The sequence below is a fragment of the Leptodactylus fuscus genome, chromosome 2 (assembly GCF_031893055.1).
Source record: "Leptodactylus fuscus isolate aLepFus1 chromosome 2, aLepFus1.hap2, whole genome shotgun sequence".
Lineage (NCBI taxonomy): Eukaryota > Metazoa > Chordata > Amphibia > Anura > Leptodactylidae > Leptodactylus > Leptodactylus fuscus.
The window spans coordinates 82764449-82778059 of NC_134266.1; the positions used below are offsets into that span (position 1 = coordinate 82764449).

At 39.0% G+C, this 13611-nt stretch overlaps 1 protein-coding gene across 1 annotated transcript in view; it reads right to left on the reverse strand.

The window, feature by feature from the left end:
• Window positions 1-13611, reverse strand: part of TAFA3 (TAFA chemokine like family member 3) — a 374342-nt gene that overhangs the window by 175137 nt on the left and 185594 nt on the right. Inside the window, exon 2 of the mRNA XM_075264071.1 lies at window positions 11515-11630. Coding sequence (XP_075120172.1) covers window positions 11515-11629 — 115 coding nt within the window. The 5' untranslated portion in view covers window position 11630. The remainder of the gene's footprint in view (window positions 1-11514; window positions 11631-13611) is intronic.

The window sequence follows — 13611 nt, forward strand, 5'->3', positions numbered from 1 at the left end:
CTTTGTGTTCTGATCAGCCCCCAATTGTAAAATTATCAAAAAAAAGTTTTTTGTTTTGTTTTTTTAAAAGAGAGGAGGTAAAGGGCTGAGGGAGTTTATGTTAATTTTAATGGAAAAGATTTACACCTTCTTCACCATGGGGAGAAGCAGCTACAGTATATAGCAGCTACATGACTATACAGCTACACAATGCAATGACTTTGTATGCTGTGGCCACTAGGGAATGGGGAGCTTTTTAAATCCAGAATTAGTTAAATGGGAACTGCCTAAATCTATACACAGAGATGATTATTATTTAAAATCCCATAATTTATAATGCCTTTCTATTTAAGATTTGCTATGTGCCAGCCAAACAGCATAAAACCATAAAATCTTTTGTTAAATATGGAACTTGAAGGGTACTTTTTAAAATAATCTTTATTATTATTCAACATATAATAATACATTGTCAAAAGAAATGATCAAAAATAATGATACTGGAAAAAGACAGAAAATACACCGAGCGGCACCTAGCGTACAATTGTACCAACAATTGGTGCTATGGAAAAGGTAGCGAGAAGGAAAAAGGAGAGTGTACATGTATAGTAACATGTAGTTATACTGGACTCTCACCTTCTTAAGTTTTGTGTAGCCACAAGAACTTACAGGTAGATAAGCATTATCAAATTTGTAGTGTAGCAGCAGGTTCCTCAGGCATTGTGGAGGTGATGGACGTTAATTCCATAGAAAAATATTATCATTATATTTTAAAGACTGATACTGGTACTAAGGGCTAGGAGCCCTTTGAGGTATGCGTATTACTATTACTTAGGGCTAGGAGCCCTTTGAGGTATGTTTAATACCATTACTTAGGGCTTAGAGCCCTTTGAGGTATGTTTACTAGGGTTTTATATGTACTGTTTGACCCATTCTGAGCTCATTTGTGTCTGCATTGATATGACCCCCCCCCCCGACCTTTCAGTGGGCCGTTGTTAGGGCATTAAAGGTACTGGAAACAGCTATGTCTGTTATGCAACAGCTACAGTATTATACACTTGATAGAGGGCTCTATATCCCAAAACGCGTGGTGTGAAGCTGTATGATTTTTATCTATTTGGACCACGATAAAGGGCTTGTTTGGATCTAATTTGGGTGAGCCTATATTTTTCTATGGAATTCATTTCCATTACCTACTGATAATCAAAAATGAGCCAGTACCAAACCAAATTAAAGGGGTTATCCAGGGTCTTGTAATTAGCTTACCTGGTCCAGGCATTTGTTGAAGTTGGATGTTGGGCTTTCGGCCTGGGTCATATAAACCCGTCCTCCGGGTCACTCAACCTCCATAACACAGGTAATTGCATGTGCAAACAAGAAAGAAAGGAGGGACAGGGAACCCCAGCTGCAAAAAATGCCTGGTAAGTTAATTTCAAGTTTTTGGATTTTTTCTTTCCCGGGGATAATGCAAGGGGAAAGAAGAATAAAGGGGACCATGTGAGGACATAATAACGGGGACATTATACTATGGGGGCCAGCAGGTGTGCTGCAGCAAAATACACCGAATTTCAGGTGTTTTTTGCTGCAACATCTTTTAAAGAAACACACTGTTGCCGCACAGGTTGCGTCAGAAAGGGACTCACGTAAACTCTATTTTTCATAATGATTCACACAAATGTAGAGCAGTACCAGCAAAATACAAAGCCACGAGCACTCCATGTCCTGTGTACTCCATGCTACATGGAAAACTTTTAGTATGGAATATTTCTGTAAGATACCATAAATCAGAGACCTGCAAACGGATACATACAGATGTATTGTACAGTTTAATCCCATAGATTAGTGTTGCATTACTTTTATAGCCTTGTGCGCTAACCCTATGAATAAATTATAATCACTTGGAATCTATGCAAGACTTATACACAAAGTCAGGAACTAAATCACATTATATATAGTACAAGTGGACAGATTCCAATGCTGTTATACAATGCCAGTATATAAAGGCACAGAGGCAATACGCATATGGATTTTTAATTACTAGTAATTACAAATGAAAAAAGTCTGAAGTCAACACTGAACTGTCAGAAAAAGTGCTATTAAAGGGAGTCTGTCAGCATGAAAGTCATTAGTTCTGAAAACTGAAACGAGCATTTCCCCCCCATAGAGTATAAAAGGATTTGATATTCGTTTCGAGTAGTTGAATATTGAGGGGCTACTCGAAACGAATATCGAATATTGAGTATTTAACTACTCGCTCATCTCTAATAATTACCCAAAACTATAGAAAAAGTGGTACAAAGTGGCAGATGTCAATCAAGGTATGGGGGAGGTGCTGGGTGGCAGCTTTTTGATGCAGATTTTTCTGCAAGTTTTTGAGCCAAAGCCAGGAGTGGATTCAGAAGAAGCATAAATAGTTCCTATATATTTATCATTCCATTGGTAGCCATTCTTGGCTTTGGCTTAAAAAATCACAGCAAAATCTTCACCAAAAAATCTAATAAAGCCTCAGTTTTAATGGTGAGGCCCCACATTGCAGCTTTTTTGTTGCAAAATTTGCTTCAGTTGTTTGAGCCAAAGCCAAGAATGACTACAAAAGGAATGGGAAATATCTAGGAATCTCCAGTATTTCTCCCTTCTGCTCAATCCATTCCTTAGCCAAAGCTGCGTTTCCGCAATGTGAGGCTTTACCCTGAGGATAATTATGTAGAGCAGAGAGTGAAGCCTTCACAGGAGAGGACACACCCATAAAGCTCTCTTTTCAACTAATTTTTATAAAAGTAAAACGCCGATCTTCATGAAAATGGAGCAACAATGCAGAATAAGAAAGGCATCTTTGGAAAATGCAGAAGCAGCTCTACAAGGTGCCGTAATTACTATGAAACTGATTGAATACTGATATACTGACAGACTCGCTTTAAAGGGGTTTTATGGGCAATTGATATTTATGACCTATTCCTATCCTCGGGTCCTCAGGATCAGTCATCAATATCAGATCGGCATGGGTCAGACACATCTGGCACCTCTAATGATCAACTGTTCTAAGCAGCCGCTATTAGGAAAACAGACCAAAAGCAAATGCAAAAGCTGGAATCAACTCCAGACCTTTCACCTGTTTAATTGCTGATGGATTAACGAGGGAATAGACCATACAGCCCATTAAATAGCTTTTGAGATAATTGTCCAATTATTTTGGTCCCTTGAAAAAGAGGCAGCTGCATGTTATAGAGCTGTAATTCCTAAATCTTTGCTCCTATTAGGATGTGAATACCCTAAAATTAAAGCTGAGAGTCTGCACTTTATCCCATATTGATTATGTATCTGCATTATGAATGTTTTTGTAAATGGCTAAAATGCTAAAACTTGTGTCATTGTCCAAATATTTCTGGACATGTTTAAATGTTATTTTTACCTATTGTGTCCTGCATAAGGTTGAGATATCTGTGGGCATTTCATTTTTACATTGCATACTGTAGGTCTGCTGCATCCTAAGTGATGGCTCCACGAGACTGCTAGAGCTGCCACTTAGATCTCATGCACATGAATGTGTGCTATTTCAGTGTGTTATAATTTTCCTGGATAGCACACTGACCCATTAATTTCAATGGGGCCATGCTCACTACTGTGTTTCCCATGGGACCTATTATGTCCTCTTCTGCTCAATGTTTGCAGAGGACTAGCCCAAAGAAGCCTATGGAACACAGGAATCAATGGATGTCACTCGGATGTAATCTATGTGACATCCTTATTTGCAGTACAGTTACCTAAATACCGGTGGACCAGCAAATACAGATTAGTCCTATTAATGACTCCCCATACATAGTATAATGCTCCTTAATCCCCTCACATAATATAGTGCCACATTGGTGCCCTTCACACAGTATAATGTTCTTTATGTATAATCAAATTGTATTAAAGATTTTCAAAAATAACAAGAAAATAGTGCAAAGTAACACATGATAAAACAATAGCCATGGAACGTGGAACCAAAATAATAGGCAGGTCTAATAAGATTCAACAACAAATAGAGACCCAAGCCAGGGATTAGCACTCAGCATAGTCACATAAAGCTAGATGAGACTAACAGGTTCACTGAACTGGAGCAGATGTGTCTGACCGAAAAGGGGAAATACAAACAAAAACTAACAGACGTGGATGCACAAATACATATGATGCTCTTTAATGACCCCACATAGAATAGCTCTTTAGTTAGTGCAGTACAATACCATATTAGTTTCCTCACACACAGTATAAAGTTTAGAGCCCCCACACACTATAACGCCACATTAGTGCCTCAAATATAGTGCCACATTAGTGCCCCTACACAGTATAATATCACATTAGTGCCCCCACATAGTGTAATATCACATTAGTGCCCCCACACAGTATAATATCACATTAGTGCCCCTTCACAGTATAATATCATATTAGTGCCCCCACACAGTATAATATCACATTAGTGCCCCCACATAGTATAATGTCACATTAGTGCCCCACACAGTATAATATCACATTAGTGCCCCTACACAGTATAATATCACATTAGTGCCCCCACATAGTATAATGTCACATTAATGCCCCACACAGTATAATATCACATTAGTGCCCCTACACAGTATAATATCACATTAGTGCCCCCACATAGTATAATGTCACATTAGTGCCCCACACAGTATAATATCACATTAGTGCCCCTACACAGTATAATATCACATTAGTGCCCCCACATAGTATAATGTCACATTAGTGCCCCACACAGTATAATATCACATTAGTGCCCCCACACAGTATAATATCACATTAGTGCCCCCACACAGTATAATATCACAATAGTGCCTCTACACAGTATAATATATTAGTGCTCCCACATGCATTGAGATAGTCAGGACCTATAAGTATCTGGGTGTGCTCCTCAATAATAAACTAGACTGGGCTGATCACCTGGAGGCACTGCACAGAAAGGGCCACAGCAGACGCTACCTGCTCAGGAGGCTGAGGGCCTTCGGAGTCCAGGGGACACTTCTTAGGGCCTTTTTCAACTCGGTGGTTGCTTCAGCTATCTTTTTTGGCAGCACTGTAAGTGACCGTCTGCTTCACCCCAAGTGTGAGAAGGAGCGCTATCGCAAGTCCTTCCTTCCAACCGCGACCAGGCTGTATAATCTACATCAGACCAAGCGAAGATCACTCCGCACAGAGAACTAAATGACTATGAATGTCCTCCTTCTTTCTTCTCTGTTCCTTAGCTGCTATGGACTCCTAGTATATCTTTCTCAGCATATGTGTGTCTACTTCTGTAATATATTACTGTGTATTATCATGTATCTGTATTACTATGCAGCTGTAACATACTGAAATTTCCCCACTGTGGGACTATTACAGGATTATCTTATCTTATCTTATCACATTAGTGCCCCTACACAGTATAATATCACATTAGTGCCCCCACATAGTATAATGTCACATTAGTGCCCCCACACAGTATAATATCACAATAGTGCACCTACACAGTATAATATCACATTAGTGATCCCACATAGTATAATGCCACATTAGTACCCCCATTATAGTGCCACATTAATGCCCACACAGTATAATATCACATTAGTGCCCCCACATGGTATAATTCCACATTAGTACCCCCAATACAGAGCCACATGAGTGCCTCTACACAGTATAATAGCACATTAGTGCCCCACATAGTATAATTCCACATTAAAACCCCAAATATAGTGCCACATTAGTGCCCCCACACAGTATAATATAACATTAGTGCCCCCAATGCAGTATAATGTCACATTAGTGCCCCCACACATTTTATAATGCCCCATTATTGCCCTACATACAGTATGAAGCTCTTTATTGCCCCCACACAATATAATGATCATTAGTGCACATTCTCTAGTTAGAGACATTGACTCCAACTCCATTTGGCTAGTAGGTAAGGTTAAATTTAGGTGAAATAGATTTTCCTAAGTTTTCTGGGTTCATAATCAAACACATTTTATCATCCAAAAAATATGGTAAAAACTGGACATGTTCAGCCACCTAGTGCTATGTGCAGAAGATTCAGCAGATTCTTAGTTGTGGCTTTACACAGGAGAAGGAGCCGCCTACAAATTGTACAACTTCTGCTCTATGCACATCTGTATAACTTACAGACTGATGTTTCCCACAATATTATTTACAGACACGTCAGTGGGAAATTTGCATCGATAATTATTATATTCATTATTAGCAGCTTCAAGATAGCAATAGTGTAAATATCAGGCAATGGCAACAGACAGAAGGAAACTGTTATCTCAAGTGCTTGCTATTTATGAATAATTAAAGAAATATAGTATCATGTCGATTCCAGAAAGCTGTTTTTTTCTTTCTTGAGCCAGCACTACAATCTAAGAGTTCAGCTCTTTCTGCACTGCGTTCATACAGTTCTAATGTATTATTTACTTTGTAATGCAGTTTTTAATTCACACCGGGTAATAAACAGTAACTTGTTTTAAAAGTTTCCAATTGCTTGTAAAATGACAGCAGAATGCAAACAAGCTTACACCCTTCTGTTTAGAAATCTCAAGACACAGCCTGCTTCCCCTACTTGTTAAGTCAACCTCCAGTCGCTGATGTGCTTCACAGAATACCAACATTATGCTAAGTCTGCTTTTCAATTCCTCTCCGGAGTTGGAAATGAAATGTTCTAAAAACCAGAAGGGCGTTTGCAAATCACATTTTCATTGACTTTTGTATGTACAACTCGAAAGACAAATAAGTCTGCAGCGATTCAGCAAAGCACTGCTGACAATATTGGAACCAATATACTAGACGATGTATGATGCTTTTATTGATATTAAGCTAGGTTTTCTGGCTGTGAGAGTTGTTCCTCCTGATACACTGCGGCAGTGCGCTGAGCGAGAGATGCTGTATAATATATGCCTCATGTTTTTGATTTTCTGCAGAAGTGTATGCAGCTTAAAGGGGAAAGATCAACTTTTGTTAAAATAACAATGATATACGGTATGCTGTAACAAGCGAGATTCTTGCTGGTTAAAAGATTCTTCCTTGAAATTTGATTCTCCAGTTCCATGAACATATGAAGTTCACGATCACTGAGCTTCTCTAGATCTATGTTTATAGTAAGTCTGCTAATATATGGGGATATTTCTCTGTTATTTTGGGGTGTGTTAGTCTCAGATGGAGGTCTTGATGTATTAGTGAACCAAAGGAGGAATAATGCATTATAATGAGGGAAGGAGGAAACATATTATGTAATAAGATATATTGAGAAGGTTAGAAAATACATATATTCCTTTTGTTTGCTGTATATTGCAAAAACATTATAATCTTTGATAAGATGTATATATATATATATATATATATATATATATATATATATATATATATATACTGCGTAAGAAACATGCTGTGAGGCTATATGATAAGATGGCATCTGCATCCAAGATGGGTGCAAGAAAAACAAATGTTTGGCTTGCTGCCTGAAGACAGCTCCCCAAGGTTACCACGCAGGACTGGGAGTAGCTGGCTATATATGGCACTGCTTAAACTTTCTCTTTCTGTTTGAGGTGTATCATATCAATCAAGAATGAATATGAAAACATACATTGTTGTTATCTCTCTTCCTTTCTCTGCTACTATTTAACCCCATGTTATTTTAATAAAAGTGCATCAGTATTTCTTCTTTGGTTTAGAGGGGAACTAATACCAACATAGTGTGCCTGGTGTCATTTACTTACTGCTGGCACTCAGCCTAATTAATTAGGACGACAACAGTTACCCGGGATTATTGGTCAATTAGTCATAAACACGGCTTTGACCTTATCAATGTTACGGAATTCTTATATTCACCTGTACTATTCATTTATAAAAAGTCTTATAATTAGATTAGTTCACCACCGATTAGCAGTGTGAAGCTTATGGTCTGTTTGGAGCTCAGACTCATTCAAGTCAATGGGGCTGAGCTGCTCGGTGGTTATGCAACGTCTGGGATTGTGCTCAGGTAACAAAGCCACAGCTGGTTGTTGGCGGTGTTGGATGTTGAAAATCACCAATCAAAAGTTGGTGACCTATCCTAAAGATAATCCATCAATAGCGTAATCCTGAAAAACACTTTTTATTTAGATTTGAAGCCCCAACTGGGACAGGGATTGCTGTGAGACATGACAGTCTTTACAAAGCAATATGGAATATTAAATAGAATAATAATTATTATAATTAAGAATGCCACAAAGAAAATATGTGCCATGTTCTCAAGCATTACCATACTTACCCAAGGCATTAACTCTTATTATCAGCCTTATTTTTCGCTATTGTAATGTTAGTTTTATAACTATGCAAAGAGATTGTTTGGGTAATAGAATATAAAGCAGTCACTCCTTCCATAGCAGAAATATGCACAACGTACAAACATATTCCATTCTACACTGCTGCATCTCATAATATTGGACCAGATTTGCCACCATGTGTGTTACACTTATCTCAGTGTGAAGCCAAGAAAACATTACATAGCTCAGACTCGTTGGATATTTTGTTTACCCTCTACCAAGTATCTAACCCTTTATGTGAATTTTGTCACCAGGGAACCCCTGACTGGTTTTCACAGAACCCTAGTTGGAAAACTCTGCAATAAGATCTAATTGGCGGCAATCATAAAGATACAAACTTACTGATGTAAAATACATTCTAGATTTCCATATTCTCTTTACCCTCGCAAAGCTTCAGAAAATGTAAGCAAAGTTGTGGTCAGAAAAGGACAAACGTGGATCCTTTTTACTGAATCTTTCAGTTATTATGATATATTTTACTATATAGTATATTTACTATTACAATTGTATTAGTATTAGATGGTGGTCAGTGTGAACTAAAAGGATCAAGTTTGCCAGAATAGGATAAACCATATAATGGACCAACATCTAGCTGTTTAGTATTCTGGGGATGGGAGGATGAATGCCCTTGATGACCATATAGTATAGCCTAGAATGCTAAGAGTCCTTTATAGCATTTTCTAGATGAAGAATTTGATATGTTTACTCTTCTGAAAAATGTATTTCTTTTTTAATCCTTTAAGATTTTACAACTATTTCTTACTGTTTTAGGTCAGCCAGGCACTGTTTAACGTCCCACAGCAAGAAGTATCCAGTAAGTAAAGAAATCAAGAAAAAAAAGTGCATGATCCTTTTATTAGTAAGCCATTATTTCACTGAAATTGTCATGAGAGTATGACTTATACTGACAGGTCCATCTCAGCTAATGACACAACCACTTGAGGTACGGTAGAAAAATGGGTACATTGAATACTGAGTGCAGAACCCTGGAACAATTTGTCAGATGTCTCATGAAGGTAGCTGGATTAAATTATAGTGTATAGAATATAACATGGTCATCATAACCTATACTTATTAATCCAAAATGTTTACTAATCTTCTATCACCACTGAGGACAAGCAAGCGTAATATTATTATATTGTGAAAAGATATCAAGGAATAACATAAATATCAATGCTCTAATAATATATGTTGCAATACTGAATTTTCAGTCAATAGATGAATAATTGCTCCAGGACTCAAATATTTAACAGGTTGCCCACCCATCTGGAAGTGCTATTAATATGCCATGCAAAGTATTTCCATGAGGAGTACCCCCTATATATGTGAACCAAATACCCTGAAAATAATATGTGATCTAGACTTGGAGCAATATATCATACCACAAGTAAGACCCCGTTATGGTACCAATTGCATTCTACTCAATTAATATACCCAGAGTACTTCATTAGTATAGTCTCACATACATGTCCTCCTAGGTTGATCAATTAATGATGACTTATATGTCATCACTGTATTTGTATCTGTAATAACTTGTAGGGGTGCAAAGTCACATTCTAAACCAATGCCCAAGAAACATGGGAATGACACAGACTTAACTCTACGCATAGCATATACATTAGAGAGGGACTAGGGGTGTATATAATAGGCAACGCATCTGCTTAAGATTCAATCTATCTTTGTATATCTTGGGGTCGGCAGAAACAACATATGAGCTCCCCCTAGAAAGCCATTCTTGGTTACCTTGTTATTGTGCTTGCTTGGTTATTATCTTTACATCTTATTAAAATTGGTTAAATGCATTGTGCTTGGCATTTTTGATCCTTGCTATCCTTTAAATCTACTGTAAACTGGCTTGGTATAGACCAGACAACCGTTACACAGTCACGTTATACATATAGAACACACATGTGATGCACATCCATGTAATACACTTAATGTTCAGTGCCTATGGACATGCTGTGTAAAAGGCAGGAACTGCAGCTTCTCAGGAGCGGATGAGAACAACATCCAGTGTCTCGAGATGCAGAGGAGCAGCAGAAGCAATAGATATCAGTCAGTGCTTGGCTATATCATTGGCTGCTGTCTAATGTAGGAGACAGGCTGCCATCTTGTGAGAAGTCATGCACATGCCGCTACTTCAGCTGCTACAACTTGAAGCAGGGCTACATGCCAAAACAGGATCTGCACACCAAATGGTTCTGTTATATTAATATAGATATATGTGAATATACATATAGAAGTCATAATATACATCCCGCAATAAATCCTCGAGGAGTTTGGTATCTCTTTTTAATAGCAGGTGACCCCAGATAAAGTGCATTTAAACCAGTCATGGAACTCTGAAGTGCCAATACGTCTCTTTATGATTCACACCTGAGCTGCTGCAGAACATCTTCTTTTAAAGAAAATTATTAAATCGCTGCCCACTATTGTTTGAAAGTCACACCTTCATTCTTTTTGACAAAGTTTATACACTTGATCAGGATGTTCTGCAGCAGCTGAGTTTATGGTTGGTTGTTCTGCATTGTTTGATGTGTTTAGTATGAGGTTTGTAGTAACAGAGATCCAGCACAATATAACACACACCACAGCTGCTGAAGAACCTCCTTATTATATTTGGAAGGAAAGCTACATGTGGCTGACAGGGGAGAAGAAAAGCAGTAGTCTATGTGACAGACTACTTTTGCCTCTACAGTATGTAGTGCCACTCATCTCTGTGTCACCGGGAGGTTCTGGAATCAGAATGTAAAATTTTTGCAAATATTTCTAGTGATTTGTATAATAATATTATAACACTTAACATATCACGGGATAGGTTGTAGAAGAGTTCTGAAGATCACAGCCCATAAAAGCTTATATGGAGAAATCCATATGTTAATGTTTGGCCACAGGCATGGTCATTTGTTCTCAATGGCTAGTCCAGAATAATTGTCCATTTCAATACAAAAAAGACACAATGTATGTCATATTCTATTTTCTTTCATATTTAATCTGAAGTAGCATTATTAAATATGATATCTTCTAGATATATAGGTAGGAACCTAAAACACGCTTCTATAATGGATATGCTGTCTCACGTAAAGCATCATAACTCCTCAAATGTTAACCTATAAGGTCTGTAGAACCCACTAAGACAAGAAAGTGAATGAAGAGAGATAAGTATAGATTCTATAATTGGCTTTACTGATCACTGTGTTCCACATACCTGAATGGATTCTGTGGTGTGTTGATGCTGCAGCTATACGTCCCCATAGGGTTAAAAGGCAGAGGGTGAGAACCAATACCCATCTGATGAAGCTTTGTATCTCTCTTTTACCCATTCTGAAAAACAAGGCATGAGAAAATAAAGGAATGTTACACTATATGGCAGTTTAATCATAGTTAATCTCACATCTGCTGCTTAAAACCACTTGTGATAAACTGGAATTTGCAGTATTAAAGGGTTTTCCAGACTTATGTAAATAAATTTACTCACTATGTAATGAAAAATGATGCGACTTTCTAACACAGTTAACGGATACACTGTGACATGTCATACAAGATGGAGATCAATGCAGCTTTGTCTCTAATGATTGTCAATAGGGTTGAGTTGCAAACTGTGACCAAATGAAATTTCATCTAGTTGTAAGTCATATGTGCAGTGGCATAACTAGGAATGGCTGAGCTCGAAGGCGAACATTTCCCCCCACCCCCACCCCAAACCAACTGACCCACCCCCCATGACCCTGACCGATTTACCCCCTTCCCACGTGTATGCACAAGCCGCTTTCTTGCACACACTATTATTCCCCATAGTGGCCCTTGCGCATAGTATTATTCTCATCGTTGCCCTTGAACATAGTATTATGCCCCATTGTGGACAACTTATGTATAATTATTATACTCTGGGGTCTTTTCAGACCTTAGTGATAGGTGATTCCTCAGGCAAGCCCGACAGGAGTGGAGGAGTAGGGAATAAGCGCGCACACCAAAGTATGATCTTGAACAGTTTATTAAACACGACGCGTTTCAGGCATCTGCCCTTTCTCAAGTGTGATACAAACTGTGTAGTGGTGAATACCAGTATGCTGCTTCGCTTCTGCGTGAAGCGAAGACGCAGAAGCGAAGCAGCATACTGGTTTTCACCACTACACAGTTTGTATCACACTTGAGAAAGGGCAGATGCCCGAAACGCGTCGTGTTTAATAAACTGTTCAAGATCATACTTTGGTGTGCGCGCTTACTCCCTACTCCTCCACTCCTGTCGGGCTTGCCTGAGGAATCACCTATCATTGCATCACGCTGTTTCACAGTGTAAGGGAAAGAGCTGCTGCTTTAACACCTTTTATATGCTCATATGGAGTTGTGACTATTTCACAACATCAATAGGTAAGAGACTAACTACATATCATCACCAAGAGTGTTTATAATTACTACAATATATTGGCGCTCGGTGTCTCTCCCATTTTATCTTTTTCAGACCTTAGAGCAGGGGTCCTCAAACTTTTTAAATAGTGGGCTGGAGGCAGAGCAAATCGCACAGACATCGGGAGCGGTGCCCTCCAATAGGTAAAGTGAAGTGCGCTCCATGGCCTGGCCCCAGCTCCCCAGGAACTTCATTATAAATGCACGCCTGCCAGCGTTGTCGGCGGGGCCAGACAGAAGTGCTTGGCGGGCCGCATGTGGCCCTCGGGCCGCAGTTTGAGGACCCCTGCCTTAGAGTATAATGATCGGAGACTAGGGAAGCATACAAACATAAAAAAACACTGTTACTTATCTCTCCTGGGCTCCGGCGCACTTCTGGCTGATGTCAGCCATCTTCAATGATGGAAGAGATGTCACTTGAGCCGGGCTTGCGTCGCAATGCATAAGGATGCAAGTCCGGCCAATGTGACGTCTGGGACATCACCAAGTAGGCCTGAAGCCTTCGGGAGGTAAGTAACAGTTTTTTATGTGCGGACACGCTGCAATATGCAAAGCCATTGCAGATTTGCAAATCGCAGCAAGTCAAATATATCTACAGAAACGCCGGCGACTTTCCCATAAATATAATTGTAACAGAAAGTCCGCAGAGGAAAACTGCGCAAACTTTCTGTTGAAAGCGCTGCAGAAACAACCGTAGTGCGTTCACACCGCGGTTCTTTCCGCAGTGCTTTAGTACTGCGATTATGGCCCGTGGGGCCTTAGCCTTAGACTGGGGACCCAAATGGTGAAAACGCCGCGGTTTGGTTGCATTGCAAACATTGCATAAAAAAGTGGCATTTTACGGTCATCCACACAGTGCGAAAAAAAAACTTATTCCGAAAACATTGCATTTTGTAAA